Source organism: Brachionichthys hirsutus, chromosome 15, assembly GCF_040956055.1.
Source record: "Brachionichthys hirsutus isolate HB-005 chromosome 15, CSIRO-AGI_Bhir_v1, whole genome shotgun sequence".
Taxonomy (NCBI): Eukaryota; Metazoa; Chordata; class Actinopteri; order Lophiiformes; family Brachionichthyidae; genus Brachionichthys; species Brachionichthys hirsutus.
This window is the reverse complement of record NC_090911.1, coordinates 11,344,772-11,357,232: the sequence shown is the minus strand read 5'-3', so window position 1 is coordinate 11,357,232 and position 12,461 is coordinate 11,344,772. Positions and strand designations below refer to the sequence as shown.

At 50.5% G+C, this 12,461-nt stretch overlaps 3 protein-coding genes across 3 annotated transcripts; 1 reads left to right on the top strand and 2 right to left on the bottom strand.

Annotated features, from left to right (window-relative positions):
- The first annotated feature begins 467 nt into the window (after positions 1–467).
- Positions 468–4,029, top strand: c8a (complement component 8, alpha polypeptide). Its single transcript, XM_068749126.1, has 11 exons — positions 468–577; positions 704–806; positions 1,197–1,344; positions 1,453–1,600; positions 1,775–1,964; positions 2,062–2,244; positions 2,402–2,642; positions 2,732–2,863; positions 2,973–3,130; positions 3,251–3,476; positions 3,878–4,029. The coding sequence occupies exons 1-11, from the start codon at positions 468–470 to the stop codon at positions 4,027–4,029; spliced, it is 1,791 nt and encodes a 596-aa protein (XP_068605227.1).
- A 628-nt stretch (positions 4,030–4,657) lies between these two features.
- c8b (complement component 8, beta polypeptide) lies at positions 4,658–7,537 on the bottom strand. The gene is made up of 11 exons (XM_068748758.1): positions 7,400–7,537; positions 6,881–7,028; positions 6,556–6,697; positions 6,330–6,462; positions 6,046–6,243; positions 5,734–5,974; positions 5,524–5,652; positions 5,274–5,437; positions 5,046–5,199; positions 4,904–4,975; positions 4,658–4,812 (listed from the first exon to the last, which is right to left on the bottom strand). Exons 1-11 carry the CDS (start codon positions 7,535–7,537, stop codon positions 4,658–4,660), a joined length of 1,674 nt encoding a protein of 557 aa, XP_068604859.1.
- A 2,432-nt stretch (positions 7,538–9,969) lies between these two features.
- On the bottom strand, positions 9,970–11,855 carry LOC137904760 (disabled homolog 1-like). Its single transcript, XM_068748964.1, has 5 exons — positions 11,721–11,855; positions 11,408–11,513; positions 10,394–11,032; positions 10,202–10,314; positions 9,970–10,044 (listed from the first exon to the last, which is right to left on the bottom strand). Exons 1-5 carry the CDS (start codon positions 11,853–11,855, stop codon positions 9,970–9,972), a joined length of 1,068 nt encoding a protein of 355 aa, XP_068605065.1.
- Positions 11,856–12,461: the final 606 nt, after the last annotated feature.

Sequence of the window (12,461 nt, the reverse complement as noted above, 5' to 3'; positions counted from 1 at the left end):
GCGCCGCGGCTGCGCGCTGCGCGTGCCCTGATAACGCCCACCGCCGTGTTGTTTGATTGACAAATCACCGACAGGCACGCGATAAATATTTCACTATCCAGGAAGTAGGCAAAGTTATTATATCGCTGATTCGTCTATCTATCTAATTGTTATTTTTAATAATAATAATACTTATTATTATTTATTATTATTTTTATTATTATAATAACAATATGTGCCTCTTGATATAAATGGTGCAAGAAAGAAAGTGTTTTTTCTGTGTCAACAAAATGTTCCTCCGGTATTTACCCGGCTGAAGACGGGAAATGGGGGCCATAGATCATAAAAATAAAATAAATAAACCCCCAGCTGTTGCAAGAGCATTGTTTACCCTTGATCAATCATTCACTGTGAGGAGTGCGTTTCCAGAACTCCACACCGGATCAACAGCAGTTTCGTGATTTTGGATTTAGCCGAACCTTTTCAGAATGCGTAGATTTATTAATTTACCACTGACTTTATACACACTTTATCTGGTAATAGATTTTAACTCAATTGCCAATGCATCGAGGAGGCCGTGGCCAGCTACTGACAGCAGGTACAGTATTCCTGCACTTTACTACCTTACAATATCTTGATCATGACAGCAATGACTTTATTCATCCCATGCAACATGAGCATAAAAACAAAAACAAGGTGTTAATGAGTGTTTTTGGCTTATTAGCGGGACAAGGCGGACCAGAGCCGTAAACAGACCAGTGCCCATCGACTGTCAGCTGGGAAGCTGGTCAACTTGGACTCCGTGTAACTCCTGCACAGATAAAAAGGTAATGGTCGCGACGTCAATGTAAAACACAAATGAGTCCTAGAAGGGAAACTCTGATTACAACTTTCACTAAGTAGAAGCTTTCTTGACACTGGTTGCTTTTTTTATTTCTCATCAAACAGTAAGGCTCAACAGGTTCAAAGGGGAAAATGGTTGTTCAACTCAGCAATCCTTCAATAGCGTCAATTTTTCAATGTTCCTTTGCTTTTTAAGGCTATCTAGATGCAAAATAGTTTCTATGGATACAATACAGAACTATATAGGGAGCAAGTTTGTTTTAAGCTGTGCCATTGTGGACTAAATTCAATGCATGAGTATTTTTGTTGTTGCAAATATCTAAACTCTGCTTGAGGAATGGAAACGCTGAGCGAGTGTTCATCATGTGCTTCAGCTACGTTTCCGCTACTTGGAGAAGCCCTCGCAGTTCGGCGGCACGGAATGCACCGAGACGCTCTGGGACAGGCTGGCGTGCCCGAGGGCGACGGGCCAATGTCTGGTGCCCGATCTCTGCGGCGAGAGCTTCACCTGCAAAGAAACTGGCACGTCTCCTCCACGTCGATGTCTCTGAGCGGATCCGGGCGACTGCTGATCTGGGTGAATGACTCTCTCTCTCTCTCTCTCTCTTTCTCTCTTTCGTGCGATCTCAGGGCGCTGCATCAGCCAATCCCTTCGCTGCAATGGGGAACCCGACTGTGGCGATTCTTCCGATGAAGACGACTGCGAGAGCATCAACCGGAGAGACGACGAGTGTTCCACCCTGCTGCCGATCCCCGGGGCTGAGCGCGGCACCCAAGGGTGAACGCTGCTCGGCCGTTGTTGTGTTATTATCATGTTATTACCTGACAGGGGGTTTTAAAGGCCATTGACTACCAATGAGAATCACTCTCATCACAATTGATCGTATTTCTTTCTTGCTATGCGACACATAATCCCAGTCTGATGACAGAGTTTAATCCCGTCCTGCTTCAGCTTCAGCGTCTTGACGGGAGAGTTCGTGGACCCTGTGCTTGACTCGGCCTACTTCGGAGGACAGTGTGAATACGTCTACAACGGCGAATGGAGGAAATTGATCTACGACTCCTTCTGCGAGAGCCTGGACTACAATCGCGACGTGAAGAACTACAGGAAGCCTTACAACTATCACACCTACCGCTTTGTGGCAAGGAAAATGCTGCGGTTCATTTCTTTGTGTGTATATATATATATATATTTGCGTATTTTGTACAGAGAGAGATGTGAAATTGAACCCGCTGCAGGCCGAAGCTACGTCGGAGGGCTTTCAGGAATACTACGAAGACGCGGTGAGCCTCCTGAAGGCCAGGAAGAACATGAGGTCTTCAAACGCCGGCGTCTCCGTCGGGATCTATTATGTGGAAGTGGGACTGAGTGGAAGTCAGGAATCGGAGTTTCTCCGGAATGTGACGAGACATGAAAGCCAGGTATGATGTAATCCGATTACAGCTCGGTGAGTGTCCAGGTTCATGTTACACTACGAGATGGACTTCTTTGCCTTTTCTCCCCTTTTGCCGACAAGCGTGAAAGAAAAGACGACCATAAATACGTTTTGTAAATGAAAAACCTGCCCTCTGCTGTCAGGACCTGGGCTTCGTCAGGCTATGGTCCAAAGTCCAAACGGCCCACTTCAAAATGAGAAGCGACAAACCGATGCTCCACGAAGACTTCCACGCGTCGCTCATGGAGCTGCCCGAGCGGTACGACTTCGGGACGTACTCCCGCTTCCTCGGGACGTACGGCACCCACTACGTCACGGAGGGATCCATGGGCGGAACCCTCGAGTACGTGGTGGTGGTCAACAAAACGTCGTTGACGGAGTCAAGTGAGGACTTTCTAGTTTTGCTTCAGTGCTAACCGACAGAAAATGTGACACAGGCTGACCTTTGTCTGACCTCTGTCCGACCCTCGCAGGGCTCGAGGCCCAACAAGCGGGTCGATGCTTCGGAGCCTCTCTTGGTTTAAACTATCCAGTCGGTGACGGGGCGAGCGCAAATCTCAAAGTGGGCGTGAATCCGTGCAACAAGGAAGGAAGCTTCAGCCAAGGTGAGCCTCATCACGCTTATATCAGTGGGAGGAGCCTCTGTCTGTCTCTCAGAAGTATTGTGTTCGCAGCCCACATTATAATCCCGATTTTTTTTTGTGTGACATGTAGGCTCAGACGCCAGCTCAGCTGTGGTCGAGGACGTCATTACTCAAGTGAAAGGCGGGATTGTCGACAGCAGCAGCGGCCTGTTGGCGATCAGGAACCCTGACACGTACAAAAGATGGGGAGCGACCCTCAAATACAACCCGAGACTCATCGAGTATGAGGTAACGGTCCTGCAGGAGACAATTCACGACTGAAATCCTTTGGACTTGAGCAGGGGTGGTCTCATCTTCTTTTGAAATAACCTTTCCTCTCCGCTCTGTCCTTCCACCCGTTCAACCCAGACGATGCCGATTTACGAGCTGGTGCGCCTCAGCACAGCGGCCGACCACGCAGGCGCGCGGCTGCCCAACCTGCAGAGGGCCTGGGACGAGTACCGACAGCAGTTCGACTCCTGTCGCTGCGCCCCGTGCAGGAACGACGGGATGGCGCTCCTCATGGGCACCTCCTGCAAATGCATCTGCAAGTCAGGATACCAGGGAGAGGCCTGCGAGGAGACGCTCAGAAGAGGTGAGACTTAAAGGAGACATTTTATTCCCATGTTTCTACACTATGGTGGCGTTTTGGGGTCATTATCAATCCCAAGACCCCAAATAAGCCATCAAGTGAATCCTGCGTAGCTTCCTTAGTTCTGTAATTACCTACTGAAACACGTCTGGCAGAAATCTCACCCCTGTGATGTCACAGAGGGGGACATCAAATACACTAGTGTCTCTAAAATTAATTAACTGGTTTTTTTTTTAATGTGTTTGCCCCATTCATTAATAAAACAAACCTGATGAAATCCTTTGATTTGGGCCAGGCCATATCTTGCTTCTAGTCTTTAGCGCTAAGCTAACTAGCAATAGCATCACATATGAAATGAGGGAATGATCTTAAAACACTAATTAAAAAAAAATCTCACTCTGCAGATACAAAGACAGACGGGTCATGGTCCTGTTGGGGGGTCTGGTCATCCTGCGCATCAGGGAGGAAGACTCGGACAAGAATTTGCAATAATCCTGCACCTGATGGGGGCGGGGCCAACTGTCTTGGCTCCTCCTCTCAGACTCAGCACTGTTAGAGGAATAACAGAATCAGAAAATGTAAACTTCTCTATACTAAGAAAAGAGGCTTGGGGAAAAAAAATCAAATGAAAAATAAGTTGGCAATAGGAATATTCAAGTGGCCAATCAATGGCAGGTGTGTCTCCAGGTGTTCAGCCGACTCTCCCCGTGGCCACGCCCACACTGCAAGACATGGAAAAACATGATCAGAGAAGCAAAACGCACCGGAGACCATGACATGTATGAGACTTACTGAATTTAAGGGTGGAAATAAAACGACGCTGTGCACAGCCTACTGTCTGTCTGTATTTATGTCTGAATTTGAAGCACAATGAAACTGTCCATTCATGAATGAATGAATTCAATCTTTATTTAGCAAACCAACAAAATTACATTTAAATTAAAAAAAAAAATTAAATAGGCTATTCGCATTAAAAAAGGGAGAATTTACGATTTTGTGTTTGTTCTGTGCTGCTTTTCTGAAATTCCTTTCCATGGTCCCATTTATATAATATAAGCTGATTTCAGGTCGGTGCCTCGGGCTCGTCGAGCTAAACCCTACAAGGAAATACAGACTGTGAAAAGACAAACACACGGCATAGATTTTTTTTATTACATCTTGATTTCAAAAATCACACTCGACAGTTAAAAGCAATCGGTGGACTCTTGCTGCAGTCCTCTGCATGCCAGTCCTCCATTGCCGGGCGCCGGGTTGCTACACTGTCGGCTCCTCGACTTCGCCCCCCCGCTACAGGATGACCATGCCCCCCAGCAGCTCCAGCTGCCATCGATGGCTATATCTGCCAGAAAAAGCCACGTGTTATTTTCAAAATCTAGAGAGAAGTCAAATAGCATGTGATCCCGTTTGGGGTTTGACTCTTGAGCACTCACCGCTTTGCCTACTAGTGATCTCACAGCCCAATCCAGTGTAGCCAACAGGACACACACAGTCACACCTGGTGCCTGTTGAGGGAGGATATGAGAAGTCAATCACCAGCAAACAAATGAGTCCAAACAGTCACCCCTGAGGTACCTCTCATAACTGCCAGTCCATTGTTGTGGCAGGGAGCACATCGACATGCGCTGGCCTCTGCCAGGTACTCCGACAGGGCCCTCTTCAGGTTCCTCTTGAGGGTGGCGTGATGGGAGAAGTCTCTTGAGTTCACCAGCTCGTGTAACGGGCGTGTCTGATATGGAACAAACGCCACGATTGCATTTAGAACAGGAAAGCCTCCCAAATTTAACAGCAAAGAAGACTCACTGTTTTGCGAATGAAGTCTGGGTTGAATCGCACACCTTCGCCCCATAGCTCCATCAGCTGCGGCGTGGGAAGCCGCTCAGACACCAGAGCGGTAATGGATTGACTACTTCCACCGTTTACAACAGCGAAGAAGTCTTGTACCACACTTTCATGGCTCGTGCTGTCTGGGATAGAAACAGAATGACTTTGGAGTTCCGCACGCAGTTTACTCGAAACAGGAGATTCTGCAGGAATGAACACGGTAGCTTACCTCCCATCTCTTTGAGCAGGCCTCTACAGGCTCCGCCCTGAAATCCGCCTGTCACATATACACCGTATATGTTGGCACCGAGTCTAAGGCCTGCCTGGGTGCAGCGCTTGTAGTCTTCCAAAGAATAATCTGGAACAACAAAAAGAGTGGAGAATTGGAGCCAAACTAAATTGGAGGACTTCTACAACTCCAGTTTGTGTGAGATATCACCTGATTTTTCAAGGCTCGCCTTGTTCAGGATGGTGGTGTGCTCGTACGTCCCGCCGAGGGCCGCCTCGGTGATGTAATGAGTGCCGTAGTCTCTGTAGATCTGTCCGTATTCCCCATAGACGTAGGACTGTGGCAATGAGCGGAGGCGCTGCAGGAACTCGGGGTGAAGCATCAAATCGTCTTGCTTCAACATGTACTGGGCGAATTCCAGCTCCGCTTTGGCCACCATGAAACTGCTGGACTGAGGAGACAATCATTATTGTGGTTGGGTCTGGACTAATTTCATGGACTCAGCTCGAGGCAAGACCTCACCTTTCCGGAGGCACGACGAATCTTCTTCACCGATTTTGTATATTTGGCATCCCGGTAATTGAAGCCAAACTCGGCGATGCCTGGAATTTTAAAGCCGAAAGAAACCGTGGTTTTACTGGTGCGCTCCCGCATGGTGTGGTCCATGTAGTCAGAGTACGAGTCGAGGGCTAGCAGGGTGAAATCGTACGAGCCTTTTGTCTGTAAAACACGCGGGAGAAACATTTTCAGCTGAAAAACAACCCATTAACCCGGAGAATGAAAGCGTGACTGTCGGCCATGTTCACCTCGAGAGTGTACTGCTGCAAGTTGTGTGGTTTCCTGAATCCAACATCCTGGATGTAGTGTGGCAAGCAGCTGCCACCGTAGTATCTGTTATCGAGCACCACCCCCTCCAGGTTACTGTCCAAGATGTTGATCCTGGAGGAGCAGCAGCATTTAAACGTGTTTACATAGAAGCCCTCCGAAATACCTGCAGATTCGGGCAGCGGCCTGGGGCCAAACGCCACTCACCCTTTGGCGAGGTTTTCAATTCCCCAGTACTCCTCAACATCCTGCCTGCAGGGTTTGGACACCTTCCCGCAGCCGGCTTCATCCGACATGTCCCCGCAGTCGTCCTCGCCGTTGCACCGAAGAGTTCTGTGGATGCATCGCCCTGAAGGGAAAGGACGTCGGGTGGCAGATGAAAGGATGGATGCTGCAAGCGCGGCGATTAGCCTAGCTTAGCATATTAATATTCTTCTTCTCGTGACTTGAGTTTTTAAACGTCCAGCGTCGCGGCTGTGCGGATGCGGAACACAAGACTCCTTTTGTGTGGCTTGATATAAGACCATGCTACCTGTCTGCGTGCAGAGGAAGCCCTCACACACAGGAATGTTGTCACAGGTGTAGCGGGCGGGCACTTCGCAGGCCTCCACTTCCCTGCCGTGAAAATTGCACGGCTGCCCTCCGAACTGAGACGGCTGCTCCAGCTTAGCGTAGCGATACTGGACAGATGAGACGATGAACACGTAAACGGTCAAAGAAACAAAACAGCGAGGAAGGCTCGCCGCCGCCTGTTAAGTGTGGTGGGGGAGCTCCGACACCGCCCAGGGGAGCTACGACAGTCGTAATCCCATTAGAGGGCCGCTTTCACTTTGTCCCCCCCCCCCCCTGTAAAGTGGATGAAGCAGCACTCTGTGCATCAATGAGATTTCCAGAAACGCCTTCCACAAGGGGCAAAATGTCAAAATGCTGCAGACCTACCTGCCGGTAGACATTTATCGGTCAAAGCTAATTGCATTTACGATAAACAATGCTTTAACGGTAGTTCTCAGTTTTTTGGGGGGGGGGGGGACAAATCGACTGTCAGACTTACACGTTTTTTCTGACAGGTGTCACACCGTGACCAAGCGCTCCATTCAGATAGGACACAGTCCACCGGATGAGCGACCGCAGGGTCACCCACCGCCCGACCCGCTCGGCCGGGGGCCTCTTCAGCGTTCCCCGTCGCCATGTCCGCTTTACTGTGGACAACGTGGACACAGCCGATGGACACTGACACCAATGCTCATCTCTACGGCCTTTTTTGTTTCTTCTTGCAAGATGTTTAGCTCGGTGGGCTGACTAAGGAATGATAATCGGAGATTGAAATAACATTGTAACCTTTGATTAATCAGAGGAAACTGATTGGAAGGTGGGGGTGGGGGGATCCTACCTTAGCGGCGCCAGGCTGAAGAAAACATGGAGCAAACAGCAACCCAAACCAAACATCCTCATCCGCATCGCTGCAGAAGGAAGCATGTCCCCGTGTGTTGGGGTGACCGACTTTGTGTGGCGAAATCGTGTGTTTGTGCGACAACGACCTTTAAACTTTGTCAACACTAGTCCTATTTCAGAATGTTCAGGATGGGGGGGGGGGGTTGTCCTGCGAGAGACACGGCTGTGAAGTAGAAAAGCAGAAAAGCGTTGCTAGAAGTCAAAGTGATTTTAGTTTTTTGTTGTTTTTGTCTTGTAATGCTTAAAATGAAAGCACTTGTTAAAATAACTCTTTGAAGCGCCAAAACATGTGGAGCAGATCTTCAACTTCTGATTCCCCCTTTAATGATTTTATGACCTATTTTTCTTCCGTTGTGATACATTTATGATCAAAGATTCCGTGTTGGTGTTTCTAGGTCGTCGACGTGAAGATGGAACGAGCCTAAATAGAGAAGAAGAGAAAACAACAGGAGCGGGAATCGTGATATTTTATTTGTGACTGAACAGTAGAGTGTATGGGAAAGTCAAAGATGTACAAAAGTCCCTTTTTTTATTATTCATCTTTTCCCAAGACAATTCTTAATTCCATAAATAAAACGTACAAAATATTTTTGGGCTATTTCTCATCTTTCTTCCACGAGCAGGGGTACAGTTACCGTTCGTTACCGTAGTTCTAGGAGTTAATAGCATATGGTTGGCATTATATTTTATTTTTTTTGGAGTCCTACGATAGTGCTTTGTTACGACTATTTACTGGACACGGACGACCCGACGAAAACAATGACCGGACAACGAAAGATAAACCTGATAAGGCATAAAATGGGATTATTAAGCCGTGTCAGATCAAGAAACCAAAAAGTTGTGTAACCATAACGATTTGTCGGCTCGTTAATGTCTCTCATCTGTCTCTGTTTCGAAAGACGCCACGTGACACGGACTCACAGTTCAGATCTCACCATCCAATCAAAAGACGTTAAAAAAAGAAGAGAGAAAAAAAAAGTGAAACAAACATCCTGATGTTGACGTGTGGAGCTGCTGGCAGGGCGTTGCTTGAGACGGAGCGCTGTCTTTTTGGCACAGATGCTCAGGTGTGTGTGTGTGTGTGTGTGTGTGTGTGTGTGTGTGTCTGTGTGTGTGTGTCTGTGTGTGTGTGTTAGGAGCGGGAAGATTCTTATTTACAAAATAGATGTTTGGCAACATTTTCGATTTCCACATTGATGCCTCGGAGTCCATCAACGCCGAATTTACAACTTGGAAATAAAAAAGAAAAGAAAAGAGAACTGATTGGAGAGGGAAGCTGCAGGCGACGGTTCCGCTCATGGCCGAGTCTGCTTGGATCGACGTCTTTCCGTCCGCTCATGCAAATGAATAAATCGGTGGAGCAACGCTATGAGAACATTTTTCGGAAAATCCGTCTGCTGTGTGAAGTCTTTGCTGGTGGCGGTTGATGGGTCGATCCCATACAGTAGCAGTAGACGATGCTCCTCCTCGCAGCCCCCCCCCCCCCTCCAAAAAAAACAACAACAACTAATAAGTTGCATCAGCATTGTCACCATGGCCCTTCGCATATCCTCATAAATATAAATCCGCTAATCCGTTATTGGAGTGTCGCCTCCGGTCAAAGATGAAAGGTCACTTCCTGGTTGAAAGGTTATTTGATGTCATGCTGAGGCGTACAAGGTTCTCCACGGCCTCTGGAGGAAATCCAGAACCTTGGACAGAACGGCCAAAATATCCTTTCATGGTTAAAAAAAAAAACAGAACGAGTCTGCGTAATCCAGCTGTGAGAGACGCCCCCCCCCCTCGTGACTTTATATCTTGGGACTTCAGAGCTTCTATCCCCTGAAAGACAAAGATACAGTCGGGAAGCTGCGGCCATGCAGTCCCGCCTCTGACCACCGGGCGGCAACAGCGTGCCTTCCCTTTCCTTTTTGGGGGGGAACAGTGAACTAAAACCAAGGCTGCTCTCCAACTGGCAGCAAAGCACTTATCTGCAGAGGAACACTGACAGATGTAAAGCTAATGAACTAGCTAATGAGCTAACTCAACTGGGTTATAGGGAAAATGAGAGGAGGGGGGGGGGGGGGGTCGTTGGACTTGGACATAAAAAAAGCAACAGAGAAAATGCGACACAAGGCGAAGGAGAAAGGAGGGAACCGGGCGATGTACCCACTCAGTGTCTGCCGGTCTCTATGTGTCCTCCTGTGGACATGTCGGATCCTGCAGTGGACCAGGAGCTCCACCGGGGACAGCAGAGACAGAGCCCTGGAAGTGTGAGAGGACGAGAGGGAGAAAAGATCTCGTCTTTCTGTAAGATCGAATCCCGACCTTCAGATCATCTCCGACCTTCCAGCGTTTCATTCGAGTTCTTTCCAGTTTGGGGATAAATCAAACGCAGGAACCCGGGAGGACGCGGCTTTACCTCTTCCTCGGCGCTGCCGTCCGGATCCACGGGGGAGCCATCTGCTGGGGGGTCACCGGTCTGCGATGGGGGGCAGTCCGAGGAGGAACTCTGCTGGGGGGCCGGAGTGGACGCTGTGAAGAGGAGATTCACTTTCTGAATGTCGCTGGCTTCTCATTCTAAGCACCTGTTCGGGTCCTTTCGGGTCCTTACGGGATTCGGTCGACGGCGACGTGGATGCGCCGGGGCTCAAGGTCATCCTGGAGAGGTCGAGGTCACTGCAGCTCCCTTCCTCCTCCTGGGCGACGGAACCTGAAGGTTGGAGCAGCTGACTGCAGCTCAGCGTGTCCGGGACGCCCACGGGGCCCGGGGTCCCGCACCTGCTCGCCGCCGCTGACACGACGCCGGCTCCCACGCCGGCTCCTGACGCCGAGGGGCCCTCGCCTGCGTCCGAGTCCAAGCCGGGGGCCTCCTTCCCCAGGCTCGGCTGCCTCCGCAACAGGGTGGGGTCGGCCGTGTGCTGGGGGCTGGTGATGGCAGAAGACGGGGCCGATAGGTCGCAGGCTTGGGGGCACATGGTGGTAATGGGTACCAGGCCTTGGAGCATGGCAGCTGGTATGGCGTGCCCCCCCACGCCCATGGTTTGGGTGGGCATATAGGCCGCCATGGCCGCCCACTGCTGCTGAGTGGCGGGGTAAATGTTGGCCTGGCTCCAGATGACAGGCTGACCGCCGGGGAGGACCTGAGTCACCTGGAGGGGGCCCTGAACCGGGAAGGCCAGGGTCTGGGCCTGGGGGGGGAACGGCTGCTGCGCCCACTGGGCCGCCTGCACCGGACCCATGGTCATGTAACCTGGAGGCGAAAGATGAAGAGGGGGAATAGGAGGAAGGGGGGGGGTAAACGTTTAAAGGACAAGGCCTGGAGCGTTCAAGGCTTCATCCGAGACGTCAGCCGCCAAACAGCGACCACAAGCCGCGTGTGCGTGGAAGGACGCAACACAAGAGTTCACCCCCCCCCCCAACGCGATCACATCCGGCTGAGGTGCCGGTGATAACATGCAAAGCCCCCCCCCCCCCCCCCCCAGCATTGCGCCTAGAGAAGCATCACGTCACAGAATCGCCGCGGGTTCCGGCGCACGCCAAATACGTCCACTTCCTGCCCCAAACCGCACATCGAACTATAAATGAGTCTTTTTTACGTCGGGGGGGTTTCGGGCGGGGCGGCTACCTGACGGCACGGAGGTGGGGCTGAAGGGGGCGTACATCTCCGCAGGATTCTGCTGCTGGCGGCTGCTCCTGCTGGGGTCCAGGGTGTTGGCAGGCGATGGGGGCATCTGGGAGGCAAAGCGCGTGCACGCGCACACACACACACACACACACACACACGTGATCTCTATCAAAGTCATCTAAAGGTCACCTGTTCATTTGGAATCTGCAGGACTGCGAGATATAACTCAGATCCCGAGCCGACCCTTCCACAGAATCGTATTCTCTTTTTTCATTTACAGAAAAGCTCGTGCGTTTGTGCGGTCGGGACTCACCGAGGGCGGGGTGGACATGTCGCCGAAGAGATCGAAGTGGTTGATGTTCTGCAAGTAAAACCAGCGGAAGAGAGAGAGAGAGAGAGAGAGAGAGAGAGAGAGAGAGAGAATCCAGTGATACAACCGCACAGGCATGAAACCTCCATCTAGGGCGGCGGTGGCCGGGCGGGCGGGGAGGGAGCTCTACTCACGGGGCGGCGTGCGCCCGCGGACGGCGAGGAACATCCTCTCATTTCATTATCAGAAAATGGATCTAAAATGAATCTTTTATGTCTCGCTATAATTGAGCGGGTAAAAGGCTATTCGGTCCTCTGATTAGATATTCTTATGTCTGCCAATCAAGGGTGGGGGCGGTGGTGGTGGGGGGGGGCCCTGAGCCGGGGGGGGCCGCTTTATCATTCGGATCCCGCTCTGCGAGCAGACAAATATACAGACGAGTGTGTTTGCTCCACGAAAGGAGCTCCTGAAGCCAACCAACCGAGACAATGAGGCCACCTCGCCATCACCCCTGCCTCCACCACTTAAATGGGGGGGGGGGACGCGGCCGTGGGACTATGGAACGGCTAAATTGCGTGAAATGTCTCTGGGGTCATGCACAAGCAGACAATGAGGTACGGCAAAACCAAAAAAGCACAAGAACACACACACGAGGTTTCCATGCTGTAAAAAAGCAAAAAATAAAAAAGATGCACGAACGAATAAGCTAAAACAGAAGAAAGGAAAAAGAGAGGGGGGGGGGGG